Raw genomic sequence first — 13,723 nt, 5'->3', positions numbered from 1 at the left:
AAATACATTTTGACTGTATTCAAAATATATCTTTAAAAATGAAATACAAACTTATTTTTGGAGGAGTTGAGTGTTAAAAAATCGTGTAGTAAAATGGTTACGAGTCTTGGCTTTTAAGGTATGTGATGTGATTTTTAGAATCAATATAGTATTCAGGTGTCTTTCTTATTTTTCAGGCAGCAAGAATTATTGCCAAGTTAGCAGCTTGGGGAAAAGAATTGATGGAAGGCAGTGACTTAAATTACTATTTCAATTGGATAAAAACTCAGCTGAGTTCACAGGTAAAAGACATTTCTTTTAGTATCTTTGAAAGGAGTATAACAGCCATGTTCTCTTAAGCTATTTATGGTAATTATGTGAAATTAGAAAAAAAGTTATATTAAAGTAATGCCATTTTGAACTTGATAAATAACCAGGCTACTCTTAGGTATGGTAGTATGCTTCACTTTTTCTCTCTTTGGCTGGCTTCGACTCAAACCTTTCTGTCTTTCTGCCACTTGGGATTTTCCGATCATGCTTTTCAGTGGGCAGGGAGTGTCTTCCTTCCAGGTGGCTGCCAAGATCACACAGGTTGGAGAATTGAAAGGAACCACACCGCTCCAAAGAGCAGACTCACATAGGCCTTGTGAGAAAGGAACAGGAACAGTGCAGCAGGTTAGAGAGTGCAGGCAAGCTTTAGAGCTCAGAGACTTCCCAGTGCAGCTCCCACGTCTGCCTTGGCACTCTGAACCACCAAGATTTGTGCGAGAAATCTTGGTTTTGGGAGCTGCAGAAGTTTCTAGTGGGATCTTTTATGCCCTTCTGGTCACATAACCAAACTAAGCTGTCTAACCACTTACACCAGTAAACATATTGGCTCTGGGTGCCCTCAGAGGAGTTTCAAACTCCAAACAGCACATTACAGATCATTAGTCAAGCCGCTTATCCTAATTGTGGCCAACAGTCTGTACCAGGCTTCTAGGCGCACCTGGATAGGCCTGGAGCTGTGAGTCCAGCTGTGAGGTAACTGTCATGTAGTGGCTCCTTAGGATTTCACTGTATCATTGTGGGATTGAACATTTAGGCTTAAGGTTAAATATGAAGCCTGCTTAATAGTTGTCTTGGTCACTTTCAGGCCTCTCGAGCTCTACTTCTCCATGAAGGAAAAGAGCTTGCTGGTTTAATGGTTGGAAAGATGGCAAGTTTTCTGTTTTTGTCTTCATGGTTCCCTAGAACAGGGCAAAAGACAGGACACTTCTGATGGTTCAGTGGAGTGTTTCTTTCTTTTAGGCTTCCAGTGACTAAGTATTAGGTTAAGGGGGAGACTTGGTGGGAATGATCTTCGGAAAAGGAGTGAAATGAAGGTGCGTGGGGGAGGAGCATTCTGGGGAAGAAAAGGTAGAAGAGAATGAGATTTTGTTGTGGGGATGGGTGACATGGAGGAATGAGACCAGGAGAAGTAATATTGGTAGTTACTGTGTTATCAGTGTTAGCTTACAAATAAATGTCTGCTTGAAATACATTTTTGGAAAGTTGTAATTTAGATTTCAGATGACTTTATTATGTTAGTAGATTTTAATTTGAAGCATAAGAGAGGCACCATGACATTTTACTTAGATTTATTTTTTGTCTTATCATTGCCTGCCTTTGTGGGGGGGAGTCTAAATTGCCTTTTATATTTGGATAAGAATATTTTAGTGTGTCTGGAACAAAATTTAAGTATTTTTTATGTCAATAGCATAAATTTTAACACTCTTTTTGGCTTAGTTTTTAAAAGTACTTTTACTAGAGCCACAAATTTGCATATTTTACTGTTTGTGAGGTATTTAAAAAAATATTTAGAACGTGAAAAATAGGTGGGTGAAGATGAGATTTTAAATTTCTAAATGTATACCATTTGGGATCAGATGCTTAGTTAAATAGGTAACATCCCCTTTTGTTTTCTGTTTTGAAATGAGTTCTTCCTTGGTTCTGCTTTAGTGTTAGCTTTGTGGTATAGTGGTAATGAGGCTTTATTGTAGCTGGCTTCATATAATGAAAATTGGTAGGAAAGATAGTGTACCTTTAGTTTGCCACTAACATTTTGGGTTGTTCCATGTTAAACTTTTCCTCATAGGAGTAACTTTTATGTTGTGCCTCACAGGTGATTTCTTGCTTTTGGAGTGATTGACTATGGTTGTAACCTCGTCCAGCAATTGGGGGAAATATTTCTGTCATCAGTAGTGGAAGCAAATATTTCAGGGTCTAGAACAGTTTTCATTAGAATTGAGCTTCTTGGTATTAGATAAATGCTCTTAAAGACCTTTTCTGTATCTTTCTAGTGCACTTTTGGATCACTGAGTCTTTGGCTTTGTTTAGTTATGGTATGGCATTTCTGCTTCACAAGGCCTTCTGCCACAGAATTTCTCTTCTAAGGCAGTCTGGCTTTGCTTCTGAGTCTGCTCACTGCTTCTGCTAGGCTCTGGATTGCACTATCTGTCTAGCTGTGGGCAGATGCTTCTTCCACAGCCTTCTATCAGGATTAAAATTACAGACTTCTTGTTAAAGAATGAAACCTAGGATTATTTGGGATTTTATTTGCTACTTTGCTTAAATGTCATGTGGTAGCACTATATCTGGAAGGTCTCCTTTTCTCTGTCATAAGGGTTTCTCTCTCAGAAAAAGGACCACAGTTTCATGATCCTAATAGAAATAAACTTTCAAAAGTCCAAATTAGTTGCAAGTTTGAATATTTTGTTCTTTTACTTAGGGTGACATTTAGGAGCCTTTTTTGATAGTTAAAGCATTGTACTTGGGTTATGGGGCTCGTGCCTGACACTTAGTAGATAATAGTTATTGAAAAAAACAAAATAAAAATTTCCTTTCAGAAATTCATAATCGCTTTTGCGTATTCAGCCTCTGACTTTCTACCTTAAATTTTCTTTGGTCATTTCTATATAACGTGAGGTTTTGATTGTCGTTATAACTTGTTAGCATTGTTGTGGATAACCAAATTTTAAGTTCCATGTAGTATCTTCCCATCATCAGGCACCTATTTCGAAAGCTTTGGTGCAGAATATAGTGTAGATAGTTCAGCTTAAGACAGTCATCTTACTGGAGAAATAATGCAGTAAGTAAATCCTGAGACTCGGATGTTTGCACCAGCTTCACTTATGAAATTTAGCTGGAGCTTAGTATTCAGTTTATTATTGTTCCATTTTAAATAATTTATTAAGATAATACCTGGAAGAGTGTAATGATATTTAGAATATTTCATATCATCCCTATGCTTTTTATTAGTTGATGATATTCCATTAAGTAGGATTAGGAAAAAAATTATAAAATTTGCTTAGCTCCCTTTCATACACTGATAAATTAGGATAAAGTTAAAAACAAAACTAAGTAATAAGTTATTTATTTTGTAATAGAAACTACGTGGTAGCGGTGTCGCTGTTGAAACAGGAACAGTCTCTTCAACTGATGTAAGTACATTCCTTCTTAATTCACTGGCCTCCTAACACCCTGCATATGTTATTTTGAGTAATAGACATTTAAAATTCTGAAGATGCTTACTGGTTCCCCAAGTGTAAATCCATGGGTTTGATATCACCTCCAGTGAGGTTAACGGTCTTGTATAAACTATTTATGAATCATTATGGTCTGTACTGATCACTTTTTCTGTTGGCGGACATGAGCCTTACTCTTCCCTGTTGCTCTTCTTTTCAGGCCACTTGATCTCAGACCTGAGAATCAAAGCAAGAGTCTGAATTTAGGTGTACAACTGGAGCAAATGATCATAAAGTTGCTCTCTGAGCTTCAGTTGCCTGATAAACTGTCTAACAGATATGCAAACACTGTGTCAGGCGGTTGAAAACAGTTTAGTTACTTGATGGCACTAAAACTCATTGCTTGCGCTGTGTTGCTCAAGGCTTTGTGTGGGGCTACGTAGTGGCCAGAAACCACACCCCCCCACCCCTTTTTGGTCAGTTTCTCACCACGTTTTTGTAGAGCTAAAAGGTTAAAGGTTAAAACTAATCATGTCGCTCCAGGTTTCTTGCTTAGAGTTATCTTGCCCATTTGGGAATGGTTTAACTTTGTTAAATAGCTCAAGAACTGGCAGTAAGTTTAGACAAGTAAGGGTTGGCATGATTGAAGCCAGTTGAGAGAAAGATAGGGGGAAAAAAAGAAATGTGGGTGAGGTGCATCTAGCTTCATTTATTGGAAATATCTCTGGGAAACTGGAAAGCATATTTAGAGGATAATGTCTACAACCTGCCTATAAAAGACCTAAATGAAGCTCTGTAGAAGCCACTCAGTGTCCATATTAGTTGCTGATGCTTCTGTCGTCTGTGTGGAACATACCTGTATGTATGCTCTGAGACTAGATGGCAGGAGAGGTCATTTTCAAAGCCAAGAGGGAGGCTTCTCTTGGGCCGTGGGTTGAACGACTTGACAAACAGTGTGTTAGGCCAGAAAATAGCCATTGGCCTTCTGAAATGGAATCGGAACAAGGTGTAGAACTACATGAGCAGTCTTGGGACCGGGTGGGGGAAGGAGGTGGTGGGTTAGGGGTCTAGATATTCAGCCATAAGCAGATGTTTAAATTGGGAATCTTTATTTTATATGACTTGAATTTCTACCAGTTTGAAATTTTGAAACATTGTTTAGTTCATATATTAGACTTATTGGTAGATTTTTTAAAAGGTACTTTCAGAATCATATGTCTTATAAACTTAGTTAAGTGGTTGTTTATTAAAGCTTACATAATGAGGTGCAAGCTCTGGTGATGTGACATTCTTATTCTGCCCTTTTCTGTCCAGTGTATTGGAAAAACAAAACTGATTAATTGAATTGGCAGTGTGTTAGTCCAAGTGGTTTATCTGGTAGACTCTTACACACACATTCAAAACAGAATGAGCGTCAGGGGTAATTGTGAGTGACGGAAGGATGACCTTTGATTTCCAGTCTTATTCCCTTTAATGCTCTTGAAACCTGAACATACTCTCTGTCTCTTCCTGAAGGTTCTTACTTTTTCAGATGGCTGACAACTTGGAAAGCAGACTTCAGTAAGTTGAGAGTAGGATTGTGAGCCTTTCCTCTGACACTTGTATTTTAATAGGGGAATCTGAATTGGTGACTCATATTTATTGAGCACTTACCCTGTGCCTGGCACTGTTTTACTCATTTTACATTTATATCTGCTTGAATATTCACATTCCCTCTTTGACGTTGGTCCTACTATAAGCCTTGTTTTAGCAATAAGAGCAGTGAGGCTGAGCAGAAAGGCACGCCAGCTTGCCTGAGGTCATACAGCTAATGAGTGGCAAAAACCTCAAAGAAACGAGTTGCTTACTAAGAGAATTACTTTTGAGGCAGCTAAAGTGGAATGGGATCTTTAGGCATTCCCCAAGTGCATAGCCTACTCAGACTTTTAAAAATACTGATATTATATCTTAAAATCCCTTTAGGTTTACAGAGAGCTTAGAAAAGCAGTTTGGTAAACTGCGTTACATGGTATTGCCACTTGATGTCAGTATAAAACAAAAGTTTTACACTGCAAAATGAGAAATAAACATGATCCAACAGTCTTAACTTTTAAAATGGCCATGGGAACATCATAATAAGTTACGAGTGGATCATGACAAACATTTTTATTTAAATGACATTACACAAATGGAATTTCCTTAAAATGCATTATGTTGTCTTTGCCTAAATGTGAAAATAATAAACGACATCAAATTATATGTACTTATCTTAAACTGTCTGTTCATTTCTTTATTGGCTCTTGAATGTGAATTATCAATCTTCTGTTCTTCTGAGGAAGCCACACTGCCTTGGAAGTTGATTTTTGTGCTGATGCCCTGACAAAAACGAATACTGTGATCTCTCACAAACTTTGGAGGATTTAGAAAAAATCAGGGAATTTTTTGGTTGTTTCTTTGTTTTCTTTTTCCTCTGCCCAGCTTCATTTATATATGTGTGTAGGGGAACAAGGTGACTCCTAGCTCCTGCATTTTACTGTGGCCTGTTCTCTGGTTGTTTTTGTTGTAGATCCAGTCTAGCGTTAGTTATTGCTAGATGAACATTGTTACACTGACAATAAGTAACTTGATTAAGTTGCTAGGCTCTCCTATTGCTTATTTTATCTTGCCTTTTAATGTTCCGGAGCAGTTCTGTCCAGTTGGAGCTTTCCATGATGATGGAAATATTCTGTATTTCTGCACTGTCCATTATGGTGTCCACTAGCCACATGTGGCTTTTGAGCACTTGAAAGTGTGGCAAGTGCAAGTGAGGAAGTAAATTTTCAAATTTTTTTTAAAGCTTTATCTAAATACATTTCACATATCATAAAATCCATCCATTTACAGTTCAGTAGATTTTAGTATATTTACAGAGCTGCAACCATTACCATAATCTAATTTCATAACATTTTTAACACCTCAAAAAGAAACCCTGTACACATTAACAGTCATTCCGCATCCCTGCTCCCTGTTCCCAGCCTCTGGCAACCACTAATCTACTTTCTGTCTCTGGATTTGCCTCTTATGGCCGTTTTGTGTGAATGAATCATATAATACATAGTTATCTGTGACTGGCTTCTTTCACTTAGCGTAATGTTTTCAGGATTCATCCATGTTTTAGCAGTTTAGAATGAAAGGAAAAAACTTAACTTTTTTTTGGCTTTTGGTCAAATTCCGTAAATTATTTTCTGTGGCGGTTCTAATATCCTTGTTAATATGAGGTTAGTTTTACTGCTTTGGCTTTGTTTTTAATTTAGTGCTGTGGTTATGTGGCACTTTTCAGTCTTCTAGAAGAGGTGGAGTACTTTAATGATTTAGTGCTTTACTACTTTGCTGATAAGTACATCAAAAGTGCTGCTCAAGTAGCAGAAATGACTGGGCTGAGTCAGTAATTTATATAGTTCAGGCCTGCTATTTAAATGTAGTCTGCTGTAGCTGGTGAGTTGGAAAGTCTGTGAGGACCCAAAGTAGTTCAGTCAATTACGTGTCTTTGTGCAAGTTTCAAGAGCATTGTTATTTACCTGAAGCAATTCTTGGATGATTTTCATTCTTCAATTGCCTTTTATCTTTTTCTCACAAAATTAATACATTTTAAACATTGGGGATCATTAAAAAAATATATGCACAGAATGAATATTAAGAGAAGGAGGAAAGATAAGAATCTATGAGTTTTGTTTTTCCCATGAGATTTTTGGAAGGATTGCCTGAAGGTATATTCTGGCAATGCAAAGGAAAATTAAATGATAAGAAATTTCAGTACAAGACTTTCTTTTACATATCATTTTCAAAGGCTAGCACTGATAACAATAATAAGGTAACCTAATATTATGCATTAGATGTGTTCTTGGAAGTTGTATACAAAGCAATAATTTATAAACTAAATCTTATTTTCTCAAGTCCGCAATAATGTTCCTCTGTAATAAAGACTCCCAGTAGTCATGTAATTGAATTATATGACTAAGCAAATTAGATTGAAAGGAATACTGGAAGGAGATTTATAAATTTGTAAATTAATAGTAAAATTACTTTTTTGGTAAGACTTCAGTCTAAGACTAAATTATCTTAGGTTAATTTAGGTATTAATTTAATCTAGGTATTTTTATGAGTATTGACTAGAGGATCTCTTTTAATAAGCCCACTTCAAGAGAGTTCTTGGGCCATATTTATTTCAGTTCCTCAAAATGAGATAATAATAATAGTAATAGTATACCTTACAATTGTTTATGCTTTATGATTGGAGTTTAGAGTACCGTTTTTTTTTTTTTTTCTTTTTTAATGTTGTGGGGCTGGTATTTTCCTTTATTGATGAGAAAGTTTTGAAGAGTTTAAGTGATTTGCCAAAGATAATTTGGCAAAACTTCTGATTGGAAAAACCTCTCTCCTTCCTTTCCTCCTTTTCTTTCTTCAGTCTTTTTTTTCTTTTTATGTCATAACTTACATAAAGTAAAATGCACAGATTTTAAATGTTCAGCTGAATGAATTTGTGGTCATGTGTCCTCCTACTCAGTACTTTCCTTCACCTCACCTTCCACCATTAATGACATCTATTACCAAAGACTAGTTTTGCCTGATCTTGAACTCCAGGTAAGTGGAATCATATACAGTATGAACTCTTTTGTGTCTGAATTCTCTTGCACAGTATTGTCAATGAGATTCATTCATATCGCATTTAGCAGTAGTTCATTCTTTTTATTGCTATGTAGTAATCTATTAAATGAATTTTATCCATTCTCTTATTGGTGGATATTTGGGTTACTTGTAGTTTTTGGCTATTGTGAATAATCTTGCTGTGAACATTTTTGTACATGTCTTTTGCTAGATGTAATCCGTTATGTCCGGAGCACTTAATTCTAGAATGGAATTGCTGGGTTATAGGGTATATGTAAATTTAGTTTTATTAGATATTGCCAGTCAGTTTTCTAATCCATTTTATATATCCATCAGTAAAGTATGACAATTCCAGTTGTTCCAGTTCTCTAATGATAACTTGATATCGTCGTGTTATTTTTAAAGTGAACGTCTATGATAGAAGCAAAAATCACACATACACGCGTGCACACTCACTTTTTAGTTCTACAAGAAAAGATTCATCTGATAATCATGAAACTTTAAATGCTTTTGGGACTACTAATCACCAGTCCTCCATTTCATGTAAAACTGGCTTCTGGAATTTATTTTAGTCAATTATGTATTTGAAAAGCTCAACTTTGTGCTTCCCTGATACTTGTGTACTGTGCATTTTCACTGGCCATGGGACAGATGCTTTTAATTGCAGTGCAAACTTGTTTTTTCAAGTGCCCATGATTCCAAAATTTAGGTGAATATTCTTTACTCTTTCTCATTTAGTTTGTACTTAAATTCCAGCATTATGGAGATAAATATTGAAAATTTGTCTGTAAACATTTTTATAACATTAGTTTTACTTTGGTGCAATATCACTGACTTATTATGCTTATCCTTTGTTGTCGACTTTATAATTCCTCAGTTCTTGAATTACTTGGTAATTCTGCAGAATATGGATCTCTGAGACCATATTCACCAGGAAAGTGAATTCTATCCATTGCTATTTTCCCTGTGATCTGATTATTCCACCATAATGTTGGAGAGTTTGCATTTTCAGCAACATTGGAAAATTTGTCTAAATGATATTCTCTTAAATGTCTTGAGACGTAAAGATAGTTGTCCTCTACCATTGAGGTTTGTTGCAGTGAGAGTTCGTGTTGTGGCTGATTCTCAGCCCAGGATGTCTGGGGGCACACAAAGACTCGAGCTCAGCATGAAGAGAGTGGACTCCCGGTGCCTATCCAAGATGAGCTCACTATTTTAATTTCAACAAATTATATCACCTTTTTAAGCCTTGGGTTCCTCATCTAAAAGATCCATTTTTATTATTGAAAAAATAGAAAAACTTTATATCAAAGAAGAACTACGGTTAAATGACATTTAAACGAGTAGTATTCAGGAAACAATACAATGAGTATCTAAAACATTTTTTTGTGTGTATAGATTTTTGTTGTCAGTCCAAATATAGGTAGTTTTTTGTCATTAGATAAATAAATTTAGCAATTTAAATGGAAACTATTATCTGGCTAAATGAGTTCTTTTACCATGAATATTTTCTAGTAAAATAGGATGACATAAGGTGCAGCCAAAATTGATTAGCAATTTGTATTAGTTCTCAAATTGAGATGACTTAAATTTAAAACAAATGCTAGACAGTTATGTAAAATCCATAATTACCAAACAGATTTAGTTTTGGCTTCAAAAAGAAATAAGATAATAGTGCTATGTTGTATATATGTCTGCAGTATTGAGTATTATTAGTATAAAAATTTTGGTCAAACTTTTAATTATTGAACCATATCTATTGGAGCCTCATTCATTTGGAATTAGTGTAAGATATGAAGTTTGTTTGTATTTCCTTTTTGTTCATTCATTGAAGAAATATTTACTGAGTGCCTACTAGCTACAGTGCCTGGTGCTGAAAGCGTTACACTGACCAAGGTGGGCAGGACTCCTGCCCACACAGGGCTGCATCATGTTGGGAGAGGACAGCGTTACCACAAGTTATTACACACTTCCATTATCTTAGTAGACTTTTGGCAACGCTTGTAAGAGAGAAGCACAGGTCCTCTGTGAGTATACAAGGGGAGGGTCTCATCTGGGGTCAAGTTTGTTCAGGCTTTCCTGAGGAAGCGGAGGGATGTGGCCTGTGCCTCAGGTAGAGGGAAGTGTGTGTGGAGAACCAGGGCAGAGGCAGGAATGCAGGCATGGGGACAGTGGAGAGAGGAGACGAGCAGGCCCAGAGCATGCAGGGCCTTTGAGATCACTTAGGATTTAAAAATTCTTGTTGGCCCTGGGAAGTCATTGAAGACTATTGGGAGGGGGAGTCACGTGGCAGAGAGCAGCCGTGGGAAAGAGAGTAGTATTTGCAGGTGCAGGGCACCTTATTGTGTATTTTGGAATGATCTGATCTGTTAAATCGATCTGCCGTCCTGCAGCACAAGCACTTTCCTCTCCATTGCCGCATGGCTTACTTGTTTCCTTCTTCAGGGTTTTGTCAGTTGTCACCTTAGCAGTGAGGCCCTCCCCAAAGATCCTATTTGATAGAGCACCTATGTCTCCCTCTCTGCATTTCCTATTTCCCTTTCTTAAGTTATTTTTACAGCATTGAACTTGTCAGACTCTGGTATACTCTATAATTTACTTGCTTTGTGTATGCTTTTCCTCTTCTTCCATTAGACTAAGCTCCCTGATAGTAGGGACTGAGCTCTGTTTTGTTCATGATTGTATGCTCACGGCAAGAACCGTGTCTGGCACATAGTAGGCGCTCAATAAATATTTGTTGATGATATTGAGTCCAGATTTGTATAACTTTTTTGGGGAATAGTTGAGAGCTGAGAATAGTTTCTGACAGTGCAGGCAGTTTAAGGTGCTAGCTGTCAAGCAGTTCCCTGTACTGCAAGGACAAACGAGCTTCTTCCTCTTTGGTTGGTTCCTCTAAGTACCACAGGTTTGAAAATAAAGTGGAGTCTCTTTTGCATACCAGATAATATGACCAACCTAATAAATGTTGTTGAATTAAGGAATAATTCTTAAAAGTTGAGAGCACCATGGATTTAAAATCTTTATTTAAATTAAGTTGTTGAAAATGCAGTAGATCTCTATGTATAAGATTTATTAAATGAAAAAAAATTACAAATGAAAGTTATAGTATAATCTTATTTGTATTTTTTTTAAAAAGACATATAATGCATAGAAAATCTCTGCAATGTTAACACAGAAATCTACTAATAGTGGTTGTGCCTTAGGAGTGGTACTGAGGGGTGATGAGAAGGACTTTGTTTTATGCTGTTCTGTGCTGATTGGATATTTTATCATAAATATGTCCAAAGCATCTCACGTAAAATTCAGATTATTATCTGCTGACTTAGTTGGAAAAATACGCATTTTTTTCCCATTATGGAAGATTGTTTTAGAGCTGAAAATTCACTATTTTTTTGTCATTAATTTCTGCTAATGTTTTGAGTTTTCAGGTAAATTATGTTACTGGATATATTGTGCTTTTGGGCAACTATGTTCACTACTTTCTAGGTAAAATATAGGATAACCTTTTCTTGATAACTTTTGATTATTCCACCAGATGTACGTGTATCATGGTGTTTTGTATTTGAGTGCCTGGAATTTCTTCGAAGTGTTAGGTTTTAAGAAATTTTGTTTGAATTAAAATGTAGAGCTTAGTAGCATCGTGTATATTAGGTGTTATGAATTTATATTACATCCATGATTCTCTTCTTTTTTTCTTTCTTTCTTTTTTTATTTGCATGTTCTTTAAGGCTACAGTCTGAAATTTCCTCTTGTCTTTCCATTTCTTATAGATGTAAGGCTCATGGTAAATATTTAGAGAAGAGCCCAGGCCAGGTGTTGCTACTAGCTTTGCTAAAGTTGAGGAGCCTGCAACCTCCTTGGGATATTATTCCTGCTTATTTCAAGTTTCAGATTTAACCACAGTTTCCCTAAGACAGTGCTATTGAACTGATATTTTTTAAAAATCACAGTCTTTTTCAAGTGTTTAATTAGAACTTTTTATACGCCGTGTAGTTTTCTTTTAAGTTCCCATTTATTGAGTTAGCAAAATGTCTAGCTGTATGCTAAACGAGGTATTTCACTTAATCCTAACAGTATCGCTTCAGGGTGCTTGGGGGTGTTATTCTCATTAAGGAGAAAGAAATTGAGTATTGGAAAGGTTCACTAACTTCCCCAAGATCATTCAATTATAGGCCTGTCTCAAAGCATACGCTTTTCTCTTTTTAATTTTACTGTTCTTCTTTGATATTTCTATAATTCTGAACAGCAGTATTCTCTCTATATAATTACTTTGTTCCTTGATTTCCCTATGTGTGTTAAGTAGTCTTGAACTGTGTAGGTTTAATTTGGCAGAGAAAATCAGCTTCATTTCTAAGAGAGAGAAAAGAAAAAAATGAGGATTGACTTTCGAAAAAATATTAGGGACCTTTGGATGTTCTGATGATAAGCAACTCCAGTGCAAAAAATCCAGACTCTTCGTATACGCGCGATGTCATGACTTCCAGCGATTTCCACCTTTAAAACCTGTGCTGCTTCTTGCCTAGAGCTCCCAGTATGTGCAGTGTGTTGCTGGGTGTCTGCAGCTGATGCTTCGGGTCAACGAGTACCGCTTCGCCTGGGTGGAAGCAGATGGGGTGAACTGGTGAGTACCCTTTTACTGTAATGTGGAAAACATTTAAACGTATCTCTCCTTGACATTTTCAGAGAAATTAATACATTTAATTATCTAAAAGAGGTATGTTTTTTCATGTCTAACAGTGGATCGTGCTGACCTTCATAGGAGTCAGTAACTACCAAATGGAATGTTTCCCCCTTCCCTGGCTTCGTCTGTGCTATTATAAGAGTTTAAGGACCCCTAAAAATGTAATGCTTGACAGAATAAATTCCACATACTCCGAATAGAAAAACAATTATAAAAATATCTTGTAGTAAATGCAGGCAAAATCAACAAGAAAAGGTCTTATCCAGAAAAGAGTGAATATAAACCATTCTTTGTAATGCTATAAAATTAGCCCCTTCTTTGTGGGGTCCTAATATACTGGTCCAGAAAATTTCAGGATCTATCTTCTCAGGTTTAACAAACATATTTATACAGACAACCCCCCAAACCCCAAAACAAACAAACGAAATCCTCTTTTATTACCAGAAAGCCAATTTATTTATTCATAATGAGAGATCTCACTGTCTTTAAACCAAATACTCTTTTCAGTTAATGAAGACATTGTTTCTTTGTTGGAAAATCTATTCAGGAAGCTGCTTTGTCCACAGAAGGTTGCTTGGTGAGCAAGGCTTCAGAGCAAGAAGAGTTGGTTAAACGATCTTGATGCTGTGTCATCAGATCCTAGTAGGCTGATGCGTCCATCTCCAGAGTAGGGATATTCCTACCAAAGGGACGAAATATCCTAGATCTTCTCAGCTAGTATTTGTGTGCAGTTTCTTAGGGTGGGTTACTTCTGCAAATGGGAGTTCTTATGAATTGGATTTGAACTGTCATGGATTACTCAATAACCATCGACTCAATAAATTAGTAATCTTAATATGCAAAATTTCAATCTATTTATACTTATTTAACTCTCAGTATGTTAGGAAAAATAGTCTTTACAATTTGCTATCTGGACCCTTTGTAAAATATATATTTAGTCATTTTATGAATAATT

General features: G+C 36.3%; 1 protein-coding gene across 4 annotated transcripts in view; it reads left to right on the top strand.

Moving 5' to 3' along the window:
* ATP6V1H (ATPase H+ transporting V1 subunit H) overlaps nucleotides 1–13,723 on the top strand; it is a 119,920-nt gene that overhangs the window by 19,195 nt on the left and 87,002 nt on the right. For 3 of the 4 annotated variants that reach the window (XM_058528701.1, XM_058528698.1, XM_058528699.1), the window contains exons 6-8: nucleotides 177–281; nucleotides 3,387–3,440; nucleotides 12,611–12,708. In XM_058528701.1, coding sequence (XP_058384684.1) covers nucleotides 177–281; nucleotides 3,387–3,440; nucleotides 12,611–12,708 — 257 coding nt within the window. The remainder of the gene's footprint in view (nucleotides 1–176; nucleotides 282–3,386; nucleotides 3,441–12,610; nucleotides 12,709–13,723) is intronic. The other variant, XM_058528700.1, reaches the window with a different exon arrangement.

The sequence above is a fragment of the Diceros bicornis genome, chromosome 33 (assembly GCF_020826845.1).
Source record: "Diceros bicornis minor isolate mBicDic1 chromosome 33, mDicBic1.mat.cur, whole genome shotgun sequence".
NCBI lineage: Eukaryota > Metazoa > Chordata > Mammalia > Perissodactyla > Rhinocerotidae > Diceros > Diceros bicornis.
The sequence above is the reverse complement of the archived record's forward strand: the minus strand, read 5'-3'. Positions and strand labels throughout refer to the sequence as shown.